The sequence below is a fragment of the Lepidochelys kempii genome, chromosome 16, assembly GCF_965140285.1.
Source record: "Lepidochelys kempii isolate rLepKem1 chromosome 16, rLepKem1.hap1, whole genome shotgun sequence".
Taxonomy (NCBI): Eukaryota; Metazoa; Chordata; order Testudines; family Cheloniidae; genus Lepidochelys; species Lepidochelys kempii.
The window spans coordinates 11,565,644-11,591,036 of NC_136395.1; the positions used below are offsets into that span (position 1 = coordinate 11,565,644).

General features: G+C 45.7%; 1 protein-coding gene across 1 annotated transcript; it reads right to left on the minus strand.

Annotated features, from left to right (window-relative positions):
- Positions 1 to 487: 487 nt before the first annotated feature.
- On the minus strand, positions 488 to 23,751 carry TNFSF15 (TNF superfamily member 15). The gene is made up of 4 exons (XM_073314169.2): positions 23,335 to 23,751; positions 9,966 to 10,017; positions 6,303 to 6,344; positions 488 to 1,153 (listed from the first exon to the last, which is right to left on the minus strand). The coding sequence occupies exons 1-4, from the start codon at positions 23,530 to 23,532 to the stop codon at positions 726 to 728; spliced, it is 720 nt and encodes a 239-aa protein (XP_073170270.1). The 5' UTR covers positions 23,533 to 23,751; the 3' UTR covers positions 488 to 725.
- Between the last annotated feature and the right edge of the window lie 1,642 nt (positions 23,752 to 25,393).

The following is a 25,393-nucleotide window of genomic DNA, read 5'->3' on the forward strand; positions in this document are numbered from 1 at the left end:
GGAGAAAAAATATCAGGAATGTTTTTGTCTATTGGCTTGTTTTGCAAACTGCAAGAAGTCATTTTAATTTGCTTCCCAGGGCAGTTGCAAGGGATTAATTAAAGAGTTAATGATTTACATAGTGCCTTTGAAGATTTAATTTTCAATTTTAGTACAAAGTACTGAGCAAATCTATTTTTAAGGGCATGCCAAGAACGAATTGCCTGTTGAGAGGAGTGATCTGAAGAAAGATCAAACAAAATTACATTGGAAACTTGGGGACAGTTTAAAGTGGTTGTTTAAGGCAAAGGGGGTTGCTTATTGGAGGTGGAATGTAGGCTTAGTTGATTTGTTTGAGATTATTGTTCCCGGTCACCTATAAACAATCTGTGCAACACTTGTAGGCATGCAAGAGGTTCCTAGCTTTAGCATGGAAATGGATTTTTCTCTCCTCTGCCTCCCTCTGTGTTTCTGTGGTTTGATGTGGTGTGATCTATTTGGTATAATATTGGGATGGGCCATTTAATTGAATTTTCCTTCCTCCAAGGATAATGATGGGCATCGCAGCCACACAGGTGAAGGAGAATACAGGTCAGGAAACTGCTTTTGAGAGCACAGATGCTTGGAACTAGGACATCTTGATCCTGCACTCACTAAAATCATTAGCAAAACTCCTGTGTGACTTTAGTGATGCACTTGATTCAGAGCCCTAATTAGAAGCAGCCCTTATTCATTGCTGTTAGAACCTACAGTAAAAAAGCACCAAAGAATGTTTTGTGTTCTTTAGTGTAATCCACCCATTGGATATCACTAACATTGACCATCAGCCTGTCCCCCTCCTCCATGAAAAGCACTGCCCCTAAGTAAATTGGCTGGAACCAGTTGTTTCCCATCTCACACAGAGTTTTGGTGGCAGTCAGTAGTTGGGTAGGCTCAGGGTAGCTGTCCGTGACTTTGGTGATGATCTGCGTTATGGAACCTGGTTTACTGTGATTTGGAGTGGACCCTCGGAAAGTGACCTGAGAGTAGATGTAGTAATCCCCGGTCTTTGGAATCACCAGTGACTTATTGGTATAGTTCATGTTGTTCTTGGTGAAGGCTAAGCCTCGCTCGTGTTCCCACTGGAGAACTGGAAACTGGTTTCCCATGGGGGGTGAAAGATCTTGTTTCTTAACTGAGGACATAAAGGAGAAAGGAAAGAAATCAGTTGGTTCCCCTGTTCAAGCAGGATGTGTGACAGTGAGCATAACTCAGATGATATATTCCTTCAAAAGAAAACAACCTTGCTAGCACATTCTCTTTAGTAAGGGCTCACTCTGCCATGTATTACGGTAGTGTCCAGAGGCCCCACATGAAGTCAGAGCCCCACTGGGATAAACACTCTACATACACCTTGTAAGAGACAGTATCTGCCCCAAAGAGCTTCCAGGCTAGCTAGACAAAGCAAACAAAGGGTCAGAGGAAAGGAATATTATTACTCCCATTTTACATATGGAAAACTGAGGCACAGGTCGATTATGCCCAGATTTTCAAACTCAACTAGCTAGTTTGGGTGCCCACCTGGAGATGCTGTAAAGGGACCTAATTTTCAGAGACTGGACACTGGGTCCCCTTTAAGGTGTCTCGGTTTGAGCATGCTGGAACTGAGCCACTTGGCGTCATTAGTCACTTTGGAAAATCGTGCCCGACGCTGCACAGCAAGTCTCTGGCAACCTGAGACTAAAGCTCAGATCTCCTGAATCCGAGGCCAGCACTTACAAGGCAATCCTTCCTCAGGGTGCAGCCCGGTCACATGAAAGGGGGAAATTCACCCCCACCCCCAAGGCCCAATGCACCAGTTCACAGCATCCTAAAATGCAGCCAGCTCTGGGGCAGCTGTGTGAATAATTACAGCAACTGTACATAATGGTGCAGGACAGTGATCAGTGAGACACCCCATATCCAAGAGACCCTTCAGTCTATCATTACCCTAACTTGCATTTAGCCAGGACAGCCCTCGAGAAAAAGTGGCATGGAATCTTTTCTGACCACAAATGATCAGCACCTTGGTGTTAATCCAATCCAAATAGGTGGCAGCTTCAACTGCAAACACCGTCTCAAAGTCATGTGGAATCTGCATAGCTCATCCTCCTTGCGTGTCCCATACAAAACTATTTTTGTGGCTTAAACCTATCTCTAACTATGAAGGGTTAAGATGAGGTTTCCGCTGGGGGCAGATTATCCCACATCTGCCTACTGTGGGGTATCTTGTACCTTCCTCGGAAGCAGCTGGGGCCGGCTGCTGTCAGAGACAGCACACTGGAGCAGATGGACCCCAGGTCTGATTCAGCCTGGCAATTTCTGTCTTCTCATTTTTGCAGGGTTTGGAGGGTGGAGTTGAGGCATAGTGGGACTTTTACCCTTCCTGCTTTGATCATCTCTCTTCCCCCGTTTGTAATTCAGTTCAGGCAGTAGCTAGGAAAACAAGAGCCCTATATTTTATGTGTAAGAGTGATTTCTGCTAGGGGACAGCAGTCAAGTTTCCTAGTAACTGCGTTTGTCACACAAAATTGTTGCGGTAAAGTTACAGCTGAGAAAAGTAAAACATCCGACTTCTCTGGGCAATAAAAAGAAACATACAACGCTATGGATAAACGAACAGGCAAGACAGAGGCAACTGATTTCCAGGAGATGAGACCTTTTCTTTTGTGTGAGTGTGGGTTAATATTGAATGTTTGCTCTCTTTCCATATCATTCCATTTCGGGGAAAGTGGATGAATTAAGTACAGAAAAGAAAAGCTTTGGAATTCTTCCAGACTTAATTGCGAAGCATGCCCTGTGTGGTATGAGATTTAGCAAGATCACACATAATTACTACAAGGAACAGGATTAAGGGCGTGTGGCTGCGCGATGCCTCAGCTCCTGTTGGCGTCACTGGAAGTCCGGGGGGCTCAGAACAGGTCAGGATGGGTAGGTCTACACAGCCTGCAGAAGCAACCCTGCCAGCCCACATTGACAGATGGGCTAATGGGGCACGTGCTAGCACTCTAAAAATATATGTGTAGACAGCGCTTTGCAGTCGTGCCTGGGGCTCTGAAGCCTGGGCCGGGGGGTGGGCTTTGGAGCCCGAACTCCAGCCCAAGTCGCAAGTTCAAAGCACTGTCTACACAGTTCTGTTTGGAGCACTAGCGTGAGCCCTGCTAGTCCAGGTCTGTTGACCTGGGTTGGGTGACTCACTGCCTCAGGCTGTGTAAACATACCCAATCTGGTCTGAAACCCCGTTTCCAGAACATTGCAACAAGTACTGGCTAGCACTGGTTTTCTCCCAGAAGAGGTGAATGAGCCGTAATGCCTTGCATATTCGCTGAGCAGCATAACACTATGATGGCGTGCAGTAATGGATTTTGAGCTCTAGTTCATTCTAACTTTTCTCCAGAAAAAGGTAAAGCACACAGATGTGGGGGGGGGGGGGGGGGAAGACAAGGATTGCAAGAGCATCTGGAGTGGAAGGAAGAGTGTTCTCAGAGCTTTGGCTCCATCTGAGCTCTGTTTGGTATAGAAACTGAGCTTAGAGAAAGCAAATGGCTGTCTGCTACCTCACACTTCCCCAGGGCTTCCAGGGGGTGTTCAAACCTTGGTATAAACTAGAGGAGCCTTAGGCCTGCTCTAATTTGCAGCAGCTTGTAAGAGCCCCTCCCTCCCCACCCCACGCTCCCTGAGGGCTAATTCAGCAGCTGGGGATGCTGGAGCGTAGGGGTCTCTATGTGTGCAGTTCCCTACCCACTCTAGCATGGCCCCCACACTGGAGTGCACCGCAGCAGCTGTGCCTGGTATTTAGGACAAATTTAAAGCTGCTCTGTGCTACAGTAGCAGCTCCAGGCTCCAGAAATTCAGTGGTCAACCTTAAAAGGCCAGCTGTTCCCAACGAGTAACAGACAGGACTGTTGTTTCCTGCACGGATTTAGGGAAATGCTCAGCTATCACCACACTGTGGTAGCTATTACTTAACGATTTGTAGTGACTAACATCCCCCTCCTCCCCCGCAGTGATCGGAATGAATGTCGTTTCAGTGACAAGGGTAGAGGCTAGGGACAGGAAAAATAAGAACAGACCCTCTGCCTCATGGCCCAGAACTCAAATCAAACCTTTCTGGAGCTTCAAAACAGACAGGAGAACTTCTTGAAAATGTGTTTGTCATTTTCCTTTTCTTGCTCCTCTCCAGTTGGAGGTACAAGCTAGCGAATGTGCCCAAATGGCAGATCAAGGAGGACCGGAAATCTTGCTGATTTCCAGCTAGATTTTGCAAACTCAAGGGTTTGAAAGAAATTTGATTCAACTGTTGGGTGCTTCCCTGAAGCAAAGAGAACATCACACAAGCTTTTGAAGTTAATTCGTCAGGCGTACAGAGCTACAGTCTAATATTCTGAGCCAGCAGGAGGGGCTGTCTCTTGTCCAGCATCTCTTGCGACTATGTCTCGCTGGCTGTGCACAAATGACTCTTTTATCAATGAGTGTGACCTTGTTCTCCTGCAAATCTGCACTGATGTGTTGAAAAATTGTTGGTAAAAGGCATGGAAAAGGGTCAAAAGACACAATCCGGCTTTAGCTAGGAACTTGAGGACAAACGCAGAGAGGGAAACCCTGCTACGAGAGCTATAGGAACGTAGGCTCTGAGTCAGTGGAGTGTTTAAGCACATGCACAACTGTACACATTGACTTCAGTGGGGCGACCCGCACGCTTAAAGTTACTCGTGCGCTTTGAGTGCTTTTTGGAATCAGGGCCAGGGTCCACGCCGGGAGGTCTGACCATGGCAGAGGGATCTTGGAAGCCGTCCACAAGATTCTTGAACCATCACAGCCGTGCCAGCCACCTGGCAGCCATTCTGCCACTGACTTCCCCCAATATGTCCTTGCCCCCAGGTTCTCTCATCTGGGAGCTATAGAAATAGGTTAGGGCTCAGTTATAGGGGGGAGGGATAGCTCAGTGGTTTGAGCATTGGCCTACTAAATCCAGGGTTGTGAGTTCAATCCTTGAGGGGGCCATTTAGGGATTTGGGGCAAAAACTGGGGATTGGTCCTGCTTTGAGCCCGGGGTTGGACTAGATGACCTCCTGAGGTCCCTTCCAACCCTGATATTCTATGATTATGCCCCTCCCTCAAAAAGGGTTCTAAGAAGGGGTTTAGAGCATATTGAGAGTTCCTTGCCCCTCAGCCCATCTACAGAGGAATCAAGCATCATCCCCTGGTCTGGTACCTTTACACTGCAATAAAAGACCCTCCGCATGGCCATGGCTGGCCTGTGTCAGCTGCCTTGAGCTTGGAGGGCTCAGGCTGCAGGGTTGACATGCAGGTGTGGGCTGCAGGTTGGGATCTGAAACACCACAAGGGGTAGAGGTTGGTTCTCAGAGCCTGAGCCCACTGCAGTTTTTAGCCCCATAGCCCAAGCCCTGTGTGCCCGAGTCCATTGACCCAGGCTCTGAGAGTCTGTGCCACGGGTTTTTTATTGCAGAGCAGATGTACCTGACAAGCTCCATGAGTGCATGGCTGGGGGTAATGCTGGCCACACCTGTTAAGCAGCATGAGGCTGCTCCCTCAGCCTTTCTTATTCTTTTGACACCCCCACTCCTGTCCTTGAGAAAGGCATAATACCTTTTGACACTTCCCCCTCCTCACCACTGCTCAGACTCGTGAGAGTCACAACTGAGCCTAATTCTTCTCTTGCGCACGCTGGTGTAAATCAGGGGTGATTCCACTGAAGTCAATGGAGTTCTACTGGCGTGGAAAAGGTGTAAGTGAAGAGAATCAAGACTGTGATGCTTATGGAATATTAAAGGTCTGGTTCTCCTGTCCCTTAAACTGCTCTAGCTCCATTGACTGACAGCTGTGGAGTTACTCCTGAGTCACATCACGATGAGACTACAACTAGGCCCTTTCTGTTTAAATAGTCCCATTAAGTATAGCAGAAGAGTAAAATACCAGCCATTCTAGCAGTTGCTAACAGCCGCCAGCCCAAGTGTTCATTTTGTAAGCAGCCTTTTAAAACCATAAAGAGAATCTTTCATAAAGTGCCTGGCTTTGCAGACACTCTGTATGAACACAGGGCTAGATCCTCGACTGGTATAAATCAGCATAGCTCAGTAAAGCTAAGTCAAGAGACACCAGCTTGAGATCTGGCCCAGAGAGTGTAAACAGGAGATGACTTTCTTTCCACTACTTTTCCTGACTGGCAACTTCTGACTGTCAGTTTCCATCAGGCATGTGTGTTTTGGAGATCAGCTTTTGTGCAGTGCAATGTGATTGACAACTACCCAGGGAGGCATATCATTTTTGAACAGTTAAATTACCTGTTAGGTGTGCTCTTGGCTTTTCTGCACTGGATACTAAAGCTGTAATTAAGAAAAAAAAAAACATTTGCAAACATCCGAGTCCGAATGATTCTTCACAGAGAGACTCTGTACAGTCCCTCTTCATTTCCGCCTTGGTCTGTTTTATGAGTTATTTGTCTAGGCTGGTTTTCTGTGTTTGTTTTTTGTGGCAGGCAGGAATGGAGTTTTGGACAGAGCTGATAGGATCACTGAGCAAGCACCAGGACTTGTCAATTTCACTGCAAGGCTTGTGAGAACTTGGCAAATCCTTTTAAAACAAACACTGCCACCGCCACCCCCCACCCCCTCGAAAAGCAAAGCAAAAGCCTCTTCTTTGAATTAGATTTCAGCATGCATGAGGGCATCCTTTATCATTCTGTCATTTCAATACTAATATAGTCAGACTGTGCTCAAAAAGCCACAAGGCAGGTTTATCCCTACACCAATGCAAAGAGGAGGCAGTCTGCACATCCCTTATTCAGGGCCTGCAGCACCAACCCAGCCACTCCCCCTCTTATGCCATCTTTCTGTTCCCCAAGCTCCGCACTGCGTCCTCAAGCCTGCCTGAGCTCTGCGACAGCCACAGCCTCTGCTCCTCCCTTCCTTCCCCACCTTCCCTCCCATCCATACCTCTCTCCTCCAGCCCAGAGCTTACCCATGATCCTTCCTGCACTGGGTGACCATTGCTGAGGAGGCATCCACCTCCTGTGTTGAAAGGGGTGGGTGGGGGAATGGTGGACTTTGCCTTCTTTGCACCAGCTGCACTGCCACGAAAGAGCCCGTAGGGCACCTGTGAGTCTGGCCCACAGAACAAGAGTGAGCTGGGGTTTGCTTTCACGTCCAGCTACATTTTCCCTGCAGCATTAATATCATAGAATCGTAGGACTGGAAGGGACCTCGAGAGGTCATCTAGTCCAGTCCCCTGCACTCAAGGCAGGACTAAATATTATCTAGAGACCTTCCCTGACAGGTGTTTGTCCAACTGGCTCTTAAAAATCTCCAATGATGGAGATTCCACAAACGCCCTAGCCAATTTATTCCAGTGTTTAACCAGCCTGACAGTTAGGAAGTTTTTCCTAAGGTCCAACCTAATCCGCCCTTGCTGCAATTTAAGCCCATTGCCTCTTGTCCTATCCTCAGAGGTTAAGAAGAAAAATTTTTCTCCCTCCTCCTTGTAACAACCTTTTATGTACTTGAAAACTGTTATCATGTCCCCTCTCCATCTTCTCTTCTCCAGACTAAACCCAATTTTTTAAATCTTCCCTCATAGGTCACGTTTTCTAGACCTTTAATCATTTTTGTTGCTTTTTTCTGGACTTTCTCCAATTTCTCCACATCCTTCCTGAAATGTGGTGCCCAGAACTGGACACAATACTCCAGTTGAAGCCTGATCAGCGCAGAACAGAGCAGAAGAATTACTTGTCCTGTCTTGCTTACAACTCTCCTGCTAATACACATACACAGACAACACCGTACAGGGAAGTGGTTTCCGATGTAGATTCTTATCTACTCCTAGCCTTTCCCTTCATTTATGTTTTCTATTGACTCAAACCTTCACTCTCAGCCCAACCCTTCAGCTCTAACCCTGCCCAAACTTCCAGGGACTTTGATGGGGTTGCAGGAGCATGCACTACAAGAGGATTTAGCCCATAGTATTGCAGATGAAAAAGATGGAAAAGACCTCCCAGAACCTGGGATGCATCTGAGCTGTGCTCAGGAGGAGGTTTGCAAAGGTGGCTTTAAACCACATGTATACCCTGCGGCCCCCAATTCTGGTTCCTTGTGGATGCTGGACTCTTCCCTGCTGTAGACTAGACTAGCCACAGGACTGTCTGTACCTGGTTGCCTATTGCCCATCCCAGCATCTGGGCATCACCAGGGGAGAGTTGTCCCCAAGATATGTCCCCTATACTGGGAACTGGGATGGAGCTGGCATAGAAGCTACTAGACGATTCCCTTGTGCCATTCTCCACTTGCCAGATGTGATGGTTTTAAGACTGGGTTGCACTGTAGAGCAGTATGAAGGCCCTTTAGCAGGACAAAGAGCTGCCCCATCCTTGCGAGGTCACCTAGCCCATCCTCCTTCAGAGGGTTCCTTTGGGAAATCTAATTTTAAGATAATACAAGTGATAGGGCTTCCACCCCTTTGCAGGTGAGACTGATCTATAGCGTAACAGATCTCACAGGCAGGAAGCTTTTCCTGACATTCAGCCTGAATTTACTTTCTCGGACTTTAATCTCCTGTGGCTTCTAGTTACACCCCTTTGCACCACACTAAGCAATTCCTTTTCCTCTAAAGGAAGCTGATCTGGCCCCCAGTCTGGCTCCTATACGCTATTTCGGCAGTGCACAGGGCCCATGAAGGAGCTGCTGAGGAAGAAGTCCCTCTGGGCAGAAGTAGCATAGGGCTTGATATTAGTGACCTGGCATAATGTCCACCTCAAAGCTCAACTCTAGGGGACATGCTGGGAGAGTAGCTGGGTCAGGAAGGGGCAGGTTATGATGCTTCTCAAGGGGTACCCAGCAGTGTGAGGTGCCTCTCTACTGCTGGAGGAAAGCTTGTCTGTGACTGCAGTGGGTCAGTTCCCCTACCACTCCAGTCTCTGGGAACTAGTGCCTTCCAGGCCTCTGTAGGCCCCGATCTCTCTTTACAGGTGAACGATAGTCAACCTGCAATCTCCAAACACCTCAGTGGAGTGCCCAGCCCCTGATCCACTGGGTTTCCCAGACCCTCTGTTCCCAAAGGAACAGTTCCCTGGCCCCCCTCCAGCGAGTCAAATGATAGCAAGCAGAAATAGTGGAAACAAAGGGTTACCATATAGCTCTTCCTACTATAAGAGATTCTGGGCTGCAGCGTGGCTCCTAGGCAGCCAATCAGGTCTGCAGAAAGATGGCAGAAAGTCTCCTTTGCCCAGTTCCTCCTGAGCTCTTTGTGCCAGGTTTCTCAGAATCTGTCCCCAGGAGCCTTTGTCCTTGGATGTTTGTGTTTATGGGACATATCTCTCTACACACCCTCCCACGCCCCTCTCTATTGCACTTGTATTGTTCCCAGTTTCGGGGGCAGGGAGGAGAGAAGTCTCAAGGCCATGTAACCCACACACCTTCTGGGTGTGGTTTCCTGTCCCATCAAGCGAGAGCGAAAGAGAGTAAGCGAGAGAGAAAAAATATGTACAATGAGTCTGCTGTACAGCCTTAGCTAAGCGCTAGTTGGCTTTTAGCTCATGCACTAAGCTCCAGCGGTCCCAGGTTCTATCCCGCTCACCGAAACCACTGGGTTTTCTCAATGTTACAATTACACATGGGCATTTGAATCCCTTGGAACCCTTAGTTGTTAGTAGAGAAGGCAGGTAGCTCTGCTTGATAGCCCTGGGAAAGTGCATTTCCATATAGTGGAAAGAGAAGGAGGGTGAGGTAATATCTTTCATTGGACCAACTTCCTTGGTGAGAGAGAAACTCTTTTGAGATATTACCTCACCCACCCTGTGTCTAATATCCTGGGGCTGACCCGGTTACAAAAAACACTGCCTATCAGCCTTGCTCCTACATTTAGCTGCCGTGAGGAATTTGTACAGGTACCACCCCCAGTGGACACGTGAATGAACAGAAGGTTTTATAGAAGAAGGAAAGGACTGGCAAACTTACAAATTGGTGATGTCTGTTGCTTTAGGAATCTAGACACGCTTTCATCTGCAACCTGCGAATAGATTCACAAGCAGTTAGTGTTCAGGTGATTGAGACAAGACAAACCCTGGAGAGCAGAGGCCTGTCTGTGTATGTAATATTTTCATCAGAAGAGTCTATCTAGCCTTTGGCAATTGCCTCAGGAGACAGAAGAGACAACAATATTTGTTTACATCTGAACTGAGCCTGAAGTACAAACCCCCAAGTAGTTTCAGTTGTTGGTGCAAGAGCCTTCCTCTTCCACAGCCTTCCAATATCCCTCTGTCTCACACACACAGGACAGGTTCCCAGGTCTGGCTGATCTGTGCTAAGCATGGGACCTGGGGTGGGAGAACGGTGGCTCCAAAGCATCTTCCTGCTTCCTGGCTCAGCCAGAGCCTGAAGTTGCCCATGGAATAATTCAGAAAGGCCTAAGGGCTACTCTAAGTTATGCCACCCAGAGCAGTCACCCAGGGACAGTTCTGCCAACCAGGGAGTGTGGAGCACAACTCCATCCAGCCCCACTCCCTCCCATCCCCAGCCTACCACTGAACATCTCCTACACCTCAGGGAGGGGAGCAAGTCATGCAGAGGTGAGACAATGCACAGAGCTTAAAGCTGGAAGCCAGGATCTGACCCTGATTCTTTCTTATCATAGTGGGCCTGATCCGCAGCTGGTGTCAGACCTCCTCTGGATGGGGGTACATTGATGTACAGCAGCTGAGGATCTGTCCCATAATTTCTCCCTTACTTCTGTAGCTTGCGATTCCTCTCTCCCTCTGCTCTTTATTATGTGAATCTGTAACTCTATCATGTCGTTCTCTAAAGGCATTGGGGAAAGAGTTTGTGTGAAAGACAGATCAGTAACGAAAAGGAGCCAAGAACTCTCAGTGGCAGAGAACTAACCTTGCAAGTAAACAAGCACTTGACAGAGAAAGGGTCAGTTTTGTTTGTCTAATAACTTGCTAAATCACTCTCCCTATCTGAGATCCAGAGTCCCTGTGAAGCCCATTCAGACTCGCACTGTAAATATTGCAGCATAATATTGACTTGGTCTGTGCCAAAGACAAAAGGCATTTATGCAAAGCAACCGGAAGGCTGGTTACCACTTGCCAGTCAGATGCCTGCCATTGGTGCTGGCTTTTCCCATTCAAACCCCCATAGGTGGAGTGCCTGCATTCTTGCAAGACTTTGTTCTGTTCAGCCAGATTCTCAGGTGATATAAATCAGCAAAATTTTGAAGCCAATGGAGCTAGGCTGATTGAGGATCTGGTCTGGGGTGGCCAACCTGGGGCTCCGGAGCCACATGCGGCTCTTCAGAAGTTAATATGCGGCTCCTTGTCTAGGCACCGACTCCGGGGCTGGAGCTACAGATGCCAACTTTCCAATGTGCTGGGGGTGCTCACTGCTCAACCCCTGGCTCTGCCCCAGGCCCTGCCCCCACTGCACCCCTTCCCACCCCCTCCCCTGAGCCTGCCGTGCCCCTCCCCCGAGCCTCCCGCATGCCACGAAACAGCTGATCGGGAGGTGCGGGAGGAGAGGGGGAGGCGCTGATCGGCGGGGCTGCTGGTGGGTGGGAGGCGCTGGGACGGGGGCGAGGGGAGCTGATGGGGGGCTGCTGATGTATTACTGTGGCTCTTTGGCAAGGTACATTGGTAAATTCTGGCTCCTTCTCAGGCTCAGGTTGGCCAGCCCTGATCTGGTCTGTAGTTTGTGCATGTGCAACCCCCGCCCCCACCCCAAATCTTAATAGCAATGCCTAGAGGCATACAATACTTACAGTGGTTCTCAAACTGTGGAGCATTTGCTGATGGTCTATGGAGAACCTGCTCACATGATGCTGACTCTTCTCCTCTCCAGCTGCTAAACTGTAGCAACCCATTGCCTCTCCCTGCACTCTCCATTAAAGACTCTTCTAATATTATTTCTCCCCGCACCCAATTCCAGTAGCTGCTACAGAAATGGCACAAAAGGCGGCCTAATCAATAATGAAAGAGAGAGCAGGTGTCCATGAGACAACAGTCGGCTAGATCACCAGCTGGTGTGAATCAGCGTCATACACCGATTTACAGCAGCTGAGGAGCTGACCCCAACTCTCTCTGTTAAAACCAGGGCTAGGCAAAAGTGTGAGAACCCCTGCAGGACAGGGTCTGCTAGGAGTGTGCTTATGTTGTATGCGTATGCACTTTGTGGACCAGACTCTCAATCAGTGTCAATCAGAATAGATTTCATTGTAAGTTGGTTTCAATGGAGCTCTGCTGATTGGCCAGATCTTCAACTGGAGTTAATGACAATTACTACTAGAAAACAGTGATAATATTTAATGTTTGTATACATATATTATCCAGCTTGGATTATTTCACACACACACACACACACACACACACACACACACACACACACACACACACACACACACACACACAATATCAGCCGCTTCTGGGGGAAGAGGACACGTGCTGCATGCCAACATGGTCTAGATAATACTTGGTCATGCTATGAGTGCAGGGGACTGAATTAGACGACCTCTCGAGGCCCCTTCCAGTCCTATGCTTCTATGACTCTATGGGCAAAAGGAGAATGAATGGCTGAGTTCGCTTCATGGCAGACGGACAATATCCTGAATTAACTTTACTGAATTAAGTTAAACCTTGCTGAATTAGTTTTAACAGCTTTGGAGTCCATTGTTTTGAAAATGCAATTGTGTCTGTGTTATTGTGGAATTGTATGTTTGTACCTTCTCTCGGAGATTGACTCACTAATGCAATGTCTGGAAAGTATTAGGAACTTCAAAGGGCTTTTTGAAACAACACCTGTGAAATGGATTTCCTAGGAAGTACCTGTGGGAATGCAAATGACCCACTTCCAATCCACCCTTTTGAAGCTATACCTTCGTGAGGAGAAGCTGCTGTATATTTATTACATGCTCCAGGAAACTCCAGATCAAAGACTCCTAAACAGTGTACAGAGTAGAATAAACATGTTATGAATGTGCTAGTTCTGAGCTGAGGCTGTGATGAATTTGAGACCACAAAGGAAATCTCTTGGGTGGGGTGCTGAAGGACTGCTCCAGCCAGAGATCATGTTCGAGTTGGGGTGATGGCTGCTAAGCTTATTAGCACTGGGGTAGGGGCTTTATTAGTATATATATTTTTTTGGTAACGGTTTTCTCTGTAGTGCTTTTACCTTAAGAATAAAATAGGCTTGTATTAGAAAGAACTGCACGGCAACTTATAACTGCGGACAATCGTTCTGTCATCAGTCCCTGAATAGAAAGCCAGCACATGCTGGGGCAGCCTGTGGCTGCTGAGAATAACAAAGTGAAGGCAGGCAACCGTGCAGTCTGGAAATACCCTGCTCAGAAGGGAGTGAGATATGGGTCTCACCCCCCACCCCCAAAAAAGGCAACAGATGGGGAGTTGGAAGCCTGAGAGCACCACTGTGGGGAAATACAGGTACAAGTTGCCCTGAACTGTGACAACCCTCACCAGGAGTTGAGCCTGGCGCGTGGTGCATTGAGGCTTGAGATTTTAAAATGGATGCCCAATGCTGAGGTGCATGTGTGGTCTAGGAGACAGCTAAGCCACTTATAAAATGGTAATTTCCCAATAGCTAAATTATGTAAAAAAATAAATCTGGAGAAAAGAAAAAAATTGCAACAGAAAATTCCGTCCCTTCCCCAGCTACACCACCTCTGCCCCTGCCTTCCCGCCATACCCCTCCCCCCCAGCAGAAAAAGCATGATCTAAAAGACCCGAGTGAAAACTGCAGGGGCACAGTCTGCAAGATAGGAAGGAATCAGGAAGAACACCCTTTGTCATGTTGACCTTGAACTGTTTGAGATGACGCAGCTGCTTGGTACTGAATATTACATTGTCTTCTGCAAGAGCTCACAAGATCGCTGGGATGTTTGAATACAATTGTAATTTATGATGCGATGTGCAGCATCATGGTCAGCTGAATGTGTAATTTCCCTGGATGGACTTTATAAGGCCATAGTGCGGGAATTCCCTTGGGAACACTCCTCCCCCAAGTGACTTTAATGACAGCTGTAATCACTGAAATGTCAAGGTAGTTACATATGCCATAACAAAGCTGTGTTTGGCCCTGATTCAGCAAGATACTTCAGCACACACCTAACTTTAAGCATGTGAACAGCTCTATTTATTTACTTCAGTGGTACTCCATCCTCAAAGTTAGATCCCTGCTTATGTAGTTTGCTCAAGAACCTTACATAATCAGAACCCTTGAGATTTAAGTAGAGCTGATTGTTTCCATGAAAAGTTTTGACTTTTTGCCAAAAACGTAGAGTGTTTTGGGGACAAAAATTCGGGGTGGCGGGGGGTGGGGGTGGAATGGCTAACAACTGAAATATGTTTGGCTGAAAATCAAAACAATTTATATTTTAGGCCAAAAGTTTTAGTTTTCCGAGGGGGGAAGAACCCAATGTGAATAAAATGGAGAAGAGAAGTAGTGGTGCCTAGTGGATAAAACACTTGTTTGGGACTCAGGAAATCTAGGTTCTATTCCTGGCTCTGGTAGTGGCCTGCTGGGTGACCTTGGGCAGATCACTTCCCTTATCTCTCCCTCAGTTCCCCTAACTGTGAAATGGGGATAATGATATTGATTTGCTTTGAAATCATATGATGAAAAGCGCTAGTTATTTTGAATAGTTTGTTCATGTATATAATGTGTATATACTGCATAGTAAAGATCAGTTGGGCTGAAAGATGCTGTGTTATCGTACAATAAAGGGGTATCATTTATAGACCTCAAAATGAAATACTTTAAAAATTAGTCCTTTTAAAAATTATACTGGAGAGTTTTCTTATTTCCCATTCTTGTTTAGGTTGGTATTTTTCAGAAGTCCACAGCATCACCCTTTGGCTGCCACTGAAGTCTGTGGAAAAGCTCCCATTGATTGCAATGGGAACACAGTTAAACCTGCCTTGAGTGCTTCTGAAAAATCCCACCACAGAGCTAATTAGAAGACAAGGATCTCCTGATTAGGAGCTGATTAGGCCTCAATTAGAATATTGTGTCCAGTTCTGGACACACAAATTTCTCACAATTTGGAGAAAGTCCAGTGAAGAGCAACAAAAATGATTAAAGGTCTAGAAAACATGAGCTATGAGGGAAGACTGAAAAAATTGGGTTTGTTTAGTCTGGAGAAGAGAAGACTGAGAGCGGACATGATAACAGTTTTCAAGTTCATAGAAGGTTGTTACAAGGAGAAGGGAGAAACATTGTTCTCTTTAACCTGTGAGGACAGGACAAGAAGCAATGGGCTTAAATTGCAGCAACGAAGGTTTAGGTTGGACATTAGGAAAAACTTTCTAACTGTCAGGGTGGTTAAGCACTGGAATAAATTGCACAGGGGGTTTGTGGAATCTCCATCACTGGAGGTTTTTAAGAGCAGATTAGAGAAACACCTGCCAGGGATGGCCTAGATAATACTTAATCCTGCCATGAGTGCAGGGGACTGGACGAGATGACCTCTCGAGGTCCTTTCCAGTCCTATAATTCTATGAAATGGCAGCTTTAGTTCCTGTGAAGTCTGCGGTATGCAAAAAGCTGCCACGGGCTTTCAATTCCAAAAAGGCCAAAAGTCCCATTTATAAACGTTTAACGTTTAAATCAAAAGAAAACAGCTAAAGATCCCCCTCCCACACATCTCATTTTATTGTGTCCTTTTGAAAGGGGGTGTCCACATTACAAACCTGAATGCAGCAAAATAGTTAGGAACGGTGGGGCCATAAAGATTAATAAGCAGCTGTATTCAGGTCACATCCATCTCTCTTGCTCTTTACACAAGAAGAGAGCAAGCCTTTTGGAGGGGCCAGATTCTGTGTTATGTGGACATGCATATGAATACACATGCATGGGTAATCATAGACATGCAAGGCTGGAAATGACCTCAAGAAGCCATCAAGTCCAGCCCCCTGTACTGAGACAAGACTTAGTATACCTAGGCCACCCCTTAACAAGCTCTAATGATGGGGATTCCACAAGCTCCCTTGTTCCAGAGTTTAACTACCTGTATACACAGAAAGTTTTTCCTAATATCTAACCTTAATCTCCCCTTCTGAAGATTAAGTCCATTACTTCTTGGTCTACATTCAGTGGACATGGAGAACAATTGATCACAGACTTCTTTGTAACAGCCCTTACCATATCTTCATAAATGATCTGGAGGATGGTGTGGATTGCACTCTCAGCAAATTTGCGGATGATACTAAACTGGGAGGAGTGGTAGATACGCTGGAGGGCAGGGATAGGATACAGAGGGACCTAGACAAGTTGGAGGATTGGGCCAAAAGAAATCTGATGAGGTTCAATAAGGATAAGTGCAGGGTCCTGCACTTAGGACGGAAGAACCCAATGCACAGCTACAGACTAGGGACCGAATGGCTAGGCAGCAGTTCTGTGGAAAAGGACCTAGGGGTGACGGTGGACGAGAAGCTGGATATGAGTCAGCAGTGTGCCCTTGTTGCCAAGAAGGCCAATGGCATTTTGGGATGTATAAGTAGGGGCATTGCCAGCAGATCGAGGGACGTGATCGTCCCCCTCTATTCGACATTGGTGAGGCCTCATCTGGAGTACTGTGTCCAGTTTTGGGCCCCACACTACAAGAAGGATGTGGATAAATTGGAAAGAGTCCAGCAAAGGGCAACAAAAATGATTAGGGGTCTGGAACACATGACTTATGAGGAGAGGCTGAGGGAACTGGGATTGTTTAGTCTGCAGAAGAGAAGAATGAGGGGGGGATTTGATAGCTGCTTTCAACTACCTGAGAGGTGGTTCCAGAGAGGATGGTTCTAGACTATTCTCAGTGGTGGAAGAGGACAGGACAAGGAATAATGGTCTCAAGTTGCAGTGGGGGAGGTTTAGGTTGGATATTAGGAAAAACTTTTTCACTAGGAGGGTGGTGAAACACTGGAATGCGTTGCCTAGGGAGGTGGTGGAATCTCCTTCTCTAGAAGTTTTTAAGGTCAGGCTTGAAAAAGCCCTGGCTGGGATGATTTAATTGGGGATGGGTCCTGCTTTTGAGCAGGGGGTTGGACTAGATGACCTCCTGAGGTCCCTTCCAACCCTGATATTCTATGATTCTATGATTCTATGAAGACTGTTATCAGGTGTGTCTCCCCCACCCCACAGCCTTCTCATCTTATGACTAAATATGTGTTTTTTACCCTTTCCTCAAAGGTCAGGTTTTCTAAACCTTTCATCATTTCTGTCGCTGTCCTCTGGACTCTGCAGTTTGTCCGCATCTTTCCTAACATGTGGCACTCAGAATTGGACACAGTGCACCAGCTGCAGCCTCACCAGTGCTGAGTAGTGCAGGACAATTACCTCCTGCGTCTTACATACAACACTCCTGTTAATAAACCCCACAGTGATATTAGCCTTTTTTGCAACTGCACCACATTGCTGACTTGTATTCAATTTGTGATCCACTGTAGCCCACAGTTCCTTTTCAGCAGAACTACACGTTAGCCAGGTATTCCCCATTTTGTAGTTGTGCATTTGACTTTTCCTTCCTAAGGGCAGTACTTTGCCCTTGTCTTTATTGAATTTCATCTTATTGGTTTCCTACCAATTATCCAATTTGTCAAGGTTGTTTTGAATTCTAATCCTGTCCTCTAAAGTGCTTTCAACTCCTCCCAGCTTGGTGTCATCTGCAGATTTTATGAGTGGGCTCTCCACTCCATTTCCAACTCATTAATGTAAATATTGAATAGTACCAGACCCCAGATTGATCCCAGTGGGACCCCACTAGGTACACTCTCCCAGTTGGACAGCGAACTATTGATAATTATTCTTTGAGTCCTGTCTTTCAACCAGTTGGGCACCCACCTTATAATAATTTCACCTAGACCACTTTCCCCTAGTTTTCTTATGAGAATATCATGCAAGGCTATCTCAAAAGCTTTACTAAAATCAAGATATATCACATCTACTGCTTCCCTTGTAACCACTAGGCCAGTAATCCCGAAAAAGAAGGAATTTAGGTTGGTTTGGCATGCTTTGTTTTTGACAAATCCATGCTGGCTATTCCTTATTATCCTCCAGGTACATACAGACTGATTGTTTAATAATTTGTTCCAGTATCTTTTTCAGATACTGACCAGTCAGGCTCACTGGCCTATAATTCCCATGGTCCTCTTGGTTCCCCTTTTAAAGATAGTTATCATATTTGCCCTTCTCCACTCTTCTGGACCTCACCCATTTTCCAGGAGTTCTTGAAGGCAATTGCTAATGGTTCTGAAATTGCTTCAGCTAGTTCCTTAAGTATCCTAGGATGGATTTCATCATGCCCTGCCAACTTGAATACATCTAACTTATCTAAATTTCCTTAACCTGTTGTTTCCCTATTTGCTTTGCATGCCTTCCCTCTTGTTGGTAATATTAATTCTATTGAGTATCTGGTCACCATTAAACTTTTCAGTGAAGACTGAAGCAAAATAAACATTAAACACCTTGTCACCTTTCTCGATGTCATCAGTTATTAGTGCTCCTTTTCCTCTAAATAAAGGACCTACATGTTCCTTTGTGTATCTCTTGCTTCTAATGTATTCAAAGAACCTCCTCTTGTTGACTTTTATGTCCTTTGCTAGGTGTAACTCATTTTGTGCCTTAGCCTTTTTAATTTTGTTCTTATATGCTTGGGCTATTCTTTTGTAATCCTTCTTAGCAGTTGTCCCATGTTTCCACTTTCTGTAGGATTCCTTTTTGATTTTGGGGTCATTTAAAGAGCTCCTGATAAGAAGAATAGGAAGGGGCCAATATGGTTCTATCTTTCCTTCGCATTGGAATAGTTTGCAATTGTGCCCTTAATATTGTTTCCTTAAGAAACGGACAACTGTCCTAAACTTCTTTTTCCGCTAGATTGTCTTCCCATGGGACCTTCCCTATCAGTTCTCTGAGTTTGTTAAAGTCTGTTTTTTTCTGAAGTCCATTTTCCTAATTCTGCTGCTCTCACACCTTCCTTTCCTTAGAATAATGAAATTTGTCACTTCATGGTCACTTTCATTCAAATTGCCTTCCACTTTCAGATTCGCTACTAATTTCTCCCTGTTAGAATCAAATCTAAAACACCTGTCCCCTTGGTGACTTCCTCCACTTTTTGGAACAAAAATTGTCTGCAATACATGCCAAGAACTTACTGGAGAGTTTGTGTTTGACCATATTACTTTTCCAACAGTTGTCAGGTTGTTAAAATACCCCATTGCTACCAGGTCTGATGTTTTGGCTATTTCTTTTATTTGTTCTAGAAATGCCTCATCCACCTCCTCTTCCTGATATAATATATGCACCAAATTTATTTTGTGTCATTTCCAGGCATGGAATATTGCCTAAGCTTGACCTGTGCTTGAAGGGCCTGATCCGACTCCCATGTAAGCCGATCAAAAGACTCACTGACTTTCATGGGAGTTGGATTGGGCCACAAGGGAAATGCCATGATACCTGCATAAAGCCGGAGTCATTACTATCCAGTTGGGCCGTGGTGATAATGCAGGCAAAGTTTGGGAGGTGAAAACTACACACCTGGGGCCAGGATGTGAAGCTTCTCCTCAGCCCACCCACAGCCGTTCCTCCAGCCTATGTCCTGGGGTAGCTGATTCAGCCTCCCTCCGCCACTTGCATAGTATGTTGAGGCCATTGGCTTTGCATAAATATGGTTCCTTTCGGTTCCTCTTCTGACCCTCATCACTGGCCTCCATGCTGGCCAGTGCAGATCTGGCCTGGAGAGATCCATGCCACAGCTGGGGGCTTTGGAGGCCTGTCTGCATGGCTGCAGACCATTCTCACAGTCGCAGCTTGAGTTCAAAGTGAGCTGCAGACCCTTATGTTGCCCTTCTCTATTTGGGTGAATTTCCCTCTAAACTTGATCCTGCCAGCCTCAGGACTCCTTTGACCCACCTCTCCAAATCCCAGTGCCATCAATGGGAGTTAAGTGCAAAGAGCAGCAATTAAGACTTTGCTTTTCATTTACAGATGATTAACTGAGAAGACTGATAAGGCAGCAACTGGCACATTCCTAGCTGTGTGTCACTCCAGCGGTTGGCTCTATGGCAGGAACTAAGTGCTCGTTATATTCTAAATAAAGTCAATAACATGAAATTTAGCCAGGTAAACAAATGTGTTGCTGAAGCCACCACACCACTAAGGGACAGCAATGCAGCTGTTTCAGAATTAGGGCACAAAAGATGTATCGGTTATTTTGAAAAGGGGGCGGGTGTTGGTGATGGTGGAAGATACCGAGGCAGGCAGCTCTGGAGCGTAAACCCCATAGTTCTACACAGACCAGGTGCAATACAATGAGGAAAGCAAATTTCCAGTTTGCCCAGGTTGTCCCTATCAGGTGCTCTATCCCACAAGGGATGCCTCTAAAGATCAGGCAACAGTCTAAGCTTGTCCCGGGCTGGAATATGACTTTAGGCACATGCATGTGCAAGGGGTGGCATGTAATCTGCACCAGCCCTGCGATAGACCTAGGAGAGACACCCCTTTGTGGCACAACTCCCTCACCCACTTCCCTCTTGCTCCTGAGGGAAAAGAGTTACGGCTAGCTTATAACATGGCAAAAAATGAACGCCCACTCCCAGGGCAGCTCAGCCGAGCAACTCAGCACTGTCGTGGAGACGAGAGAAGGCTTTTCCCATTATCCTCTCCACTGGTCTCCTCACCACTAATCTGCTTTAGAGGGCAGCAAGCAGTCCACCTGCTTTCAGGGGCAATCAATGGGAACACAGCTTCAGCTTATTCCTACATGCCCAGACCGAAAGTCCAGGGAACCTGTGCAGAACTGTAAGTGGTTGGGGGTAGGCAGGGGCTCTCACTCCCTTCTGAGAGGTCAAACCACCATTTAGCCCTCAGTCCTTTTCTTCTTAGATGGGACTGCTAATTATGATGGAGGGTGGTCTGACAAAAAGATGCCCTTAACCAGTACAATTCAAATTTTTTAAAAGACTAATGGGAATGAATTAGATCAAAAGGGATTTTTCTGGGTTCTTTTAAAAAAATGTTTAGAAAAGAAAAGACTTTGTTGGAGCACCTGCATTCCTGATAGCGTTCCCATTGGAATGAGAGGAGCTGCTCCTATGGGTCATGGCTACAGGACAGGGAACATATGAGGAACCCATATTCAGTTCAGAGCACTGGTTTTTGGAGGAGCATTAGAAGAAAGTTCTCAAGGAAAGTCAAACACACCCATGACTACTTCACAGCTGCTAGTCACTGACTGACTCAGTTCTCAATGGAGCAAGTGAAAGGTTTATTGAGTGCAGTAAATAATACAGCAGGATAAGTATGTTCCGCCCTCTCCACTTGGCAGAGAGACAGATGGCAAGTTTCCAGCTATGATGATTTTACTTTTGCAGACTGGGATTTTCATATACTATACTTCATTCGATCATAACAGCCAGATATTAGAGTAATATCAAGAGACATGCACTAATTACCTTTCATGAATATGTATAAATATAATATACAATAATATTGTCCAGAATGAAGCAATCCTTAATGCTTACAAAGGATCTTCTATCTGAAGATCTCAGGGGCATTCACCAGCATTACTTCGTTAAAATGTACAACACACCTGTGAGCCAGGTAAATTTTAATCTCATTTGACAGATTGTTATTTTATTATTTCAATTGTGGCAGCATGTAGAGGCCCCGACCAGGATCTGGACCCCCATTGTGCTAGGTGCTGTACAAATATATAGAAAGACACAGTCCCTGCACTGATAGGCTGACAGTATAGGGACTAAAGTCAGCAGTAAACTCTGCCCAGATGCAGAAGTCCAACCATTCAGAATTCAGTGTAAGGTGTTGTGCTAAGGTATTACAGTAATGGGCACTATAGAAACCACAATAGCAGACAGCGAGAGGCACTGAGCAGTTAAGTGACTCACCAAAGTCACGAGGCCACACAGTGAGTCAATGTGAAAGCTGGGAAGAGATTTTCTGATTTAAGAGTTGTGTGTTTCTAAGCAGTTTTATGCAGCTTCTCCGTATACAAACATGCACTCACACACATTGTACAGATGTGGATATAAACAGGAAATCTGCCTTACGCATTCATCTAAGCAACCAGCAAACACAGTAAGTAAAGACAGTCTAGAACTAATATTGTATTTGACACCCTGGAGAGATTATAAAGTCTTTGACCAAGAACTGTATGTATTAGAAGTGAGCCCCTAGCTCTGATTTCACTGTGTGTGTGTTTGTACCTATATCTACACAACTGCATGTCAAAGAGTGTAAAAACCTAGTGCCAGAATAGAAATAAGGCTCATATTCAGTATATTAGTACCTCTTGATTATTGTTGTTCATGGTATTCATTCAATTGAAGCTTTGTTCATACAAATGAGCAAAGAGTGAACTTCAAGCGTAAAAGCTGAAATTCATGAAGGTCTCGCTCCTGCAAACAATCATACATTGGCTTACCTTTTAAGCAGGTGGGTAATCCCATTGACATCAATGAGAATATGCACCTGCTTAAAAAGCTGATGTGGAGGGCAGCAGCACAGAGTTGAAAGACACATACCTACAGAGGTATGCATGTGGAGATAGATGTCCAGCTGTTTATTAGAGATGGACCTGCAACTATCCCCTGAATCCAGTGCTTCTGAACTTTGGAAAACTTTTGATCAAGATTTAGATGAGGATTTGAATGTTGGGATTAGGGTCACTCCCAATAATTAGCCCAGACTGGACCACCATAGTAAATCCCAGGGAAATCTGAATCCGCATGTGACTCTGGTGCTGAAATGAATAGTTCTCACCCATCTGATTCACACACACACATATGGGTATTTGACACAAACACAACCCACAAATAGATGGATGGACACATTAATGACATTTAGCAGGTGGCTGGTGAAATAGGGTTCTTTCAGCCTGTAATAAGAGACGAGAGAGCTCTCAGCTTCAATCAGAAAAAGGTGGAACAGAGATGGTCAGCCAGATCCCCAGCTGAATTCAATGGCACGACCAGCAATTTACACTAGCTGAGGAGCTAGACTATAGAGTTTTCTTCAGTCTGCCAGTTAGGATTTAATATTGTTCCTGCTCCTCTGACCCTATTAAACTCAAGAAAGAGAAATGAAGAAAAATCTGCCTATTAAAAAACTGATTTTCCCCCTCCTTCCTCACTGTGTGCATGAAAGAAAGAAAAAGCAAGCAAGCAAGAAATAAAAAGTTTGTTTAACATTCTTCCTTGAAATCGTAAATCCATAAAGCAAGAAGCCACAAACTCTTTCTCCAAACCTAAATATTTAAAGAAACTCTCTTGTCTTTTTCTTAACCTTTCCTTAAGATCACTGAGAAATGGCATTTCCTTACCTGAGCTGGGCCAGATTTGTAGGCTCTGAGATTTCCAACCAGTAGATAGGCTGTGGGCAATGCCAGGGCTAGGACAGAGAACAAGCAAAAAATGACAGCACAGCGTATGTTCTTCAGATCCTCCCTGACACGCATTCCGGATTCTTGATTGGTCATATGAACTGCTTCCTCCAGGGGTATTTCAGCACTGTGTTGCATCCCTGTGACTGGCTTGTGCACCTCTCCCTTGGAATAGAATCTGGGAGGAGGAAAATCTCTTCTGCTTGCTGTCCTGCATGGAGACCCCCATTAAATAAGAGCTCACTTGAGTGTGGGATGGCTCTCCCCCCCACACACACACACATGCACCCTCCCTCCCAAGGAATGCACCGCCTACAGAGAAACCCAGTTCAGGGAGACAGACAGAGCACCACTTTTGCTAAGCTTGGAGAGGTGCACGTACTATGCTTGTGTCAGTTTTTCCTCCCTTTACAGAAGGAAGTTAGGAAAGTCCCAGGGGGTGGAACCAGGATAAATTAAGATGGATCAGATTAAAAGCTTTTCCACCCAGAAAAAGGGAACATGAAACCAATGGGAGTGAAAGTGAGAGATCAGCACAGAAATAATACACTGCACTTAAAAATTACAGAGAACACTAATTTAATTGAGGATAGTAACATCATGCAACTCTAGGATGGAGGGGGCAAGTGTCCTGTGATTGTTTAGGGACAGGTAAAGTGACTCTGATAAAGGGCTTGATCCCGAGAAATGCTGAGTGATTCCTAACTTTGGCGGGAGTGTGGAGGTGAGTGGTGCCCATCCAGAGATGCTCAGGCAACCACTCTCAGGATCTGGCCCAAAACAAGAGCTGATTTGGATTCCTGCCTGTTTCTGAGGTGAAACCAAACTTCTTTGCAGGTTGGAAAAATGTCGGATCCAGTTTCTGTGTTTGAGGGGTTCTTTTCAGTGCAAATTCCCGGGCGCCTGTTGTCACTGGTTAGGAAGGGAGAGGAGAAGGGTAGTGTCTCTGCTATACACTGCATGCTTTAGGGTCATCTTATTTTATTGGTGGGCTGATATTGTAATGTCAGCTGAACGTCCTGGGCCAATAGGAGTTTATTGATTGACCTTAGGAGGAGCAGATCAGGATCCCAGCTAATAACCCCAATAAAATTAGCTGGAAAAAGAATATCAGGCCATACGGTGTGATTTAAACAGTCCCATCTGATTTAAACAGTCATCCTCAGGGAGATCCAGGAAGTGCTTGGGAGCCACAATCCCTCTACAGATTTTCTGGAATATAGAAGGAATTGCACATGCTGTATCTTCCTTTGGGACAGTATATCATGTGTGCCCATCCTTCCTCCCTACATTGGCATAACTTGTCAGCACATCCTTAAATAATGGGACTGCCGCTGTGCTTGATCCCTGTAAGCAAACACAGAACAAGGCTGCTGCTGATACCCTCCCTCCCATTTGCATAGTCTATGCATGATTTAGAGGCAATCAATCAATCAATCCGATGAAGTGAGCTGTAGCTCACGAAAGCTTATGCTCAAATAAATTGGTTAGTCTCTAAGGTGCCACAAGTACTCCTTTTCTTTTTGCGAATCAGAGGAGAGGAGAAGGCAGACTGCAGATTAGCAGCTGCAGCAAGGGCCTGATCCTGATAAGACCTGTATACTTGTTGTTCCCACTGAACTTTGTACTTACCCCTTCTAGATGAAGCCCTTGCAAGGAGGTGGAAAACAGTGACAAATCAGAAGCTCTCCTTTTAAATATTGGTCTTTCTGAGTTTAGTGCACTGAAATTCTCAACTGAAGTGCTACATTCTATAGTAACTGGGGCTCCAAAATGATCAGTTATTACTATTTAAGAATTGCCCAGCCTTGTAGAAAAGAACAGAGGGCTAAAAAAATAAAAACCCAAGGTCTGATGGCTAAATTTCTGCAAAAGGAAGCTCGGAGTTGCTACAGTCTTTTGCAAGAGCGTACCGCTGGTGTAACTAAAGCGACTTCCCCTTTATCGCTGGCTGTGAAAAAGTAAATGAATTAAAATTAATTAATTAAATTAATATCAA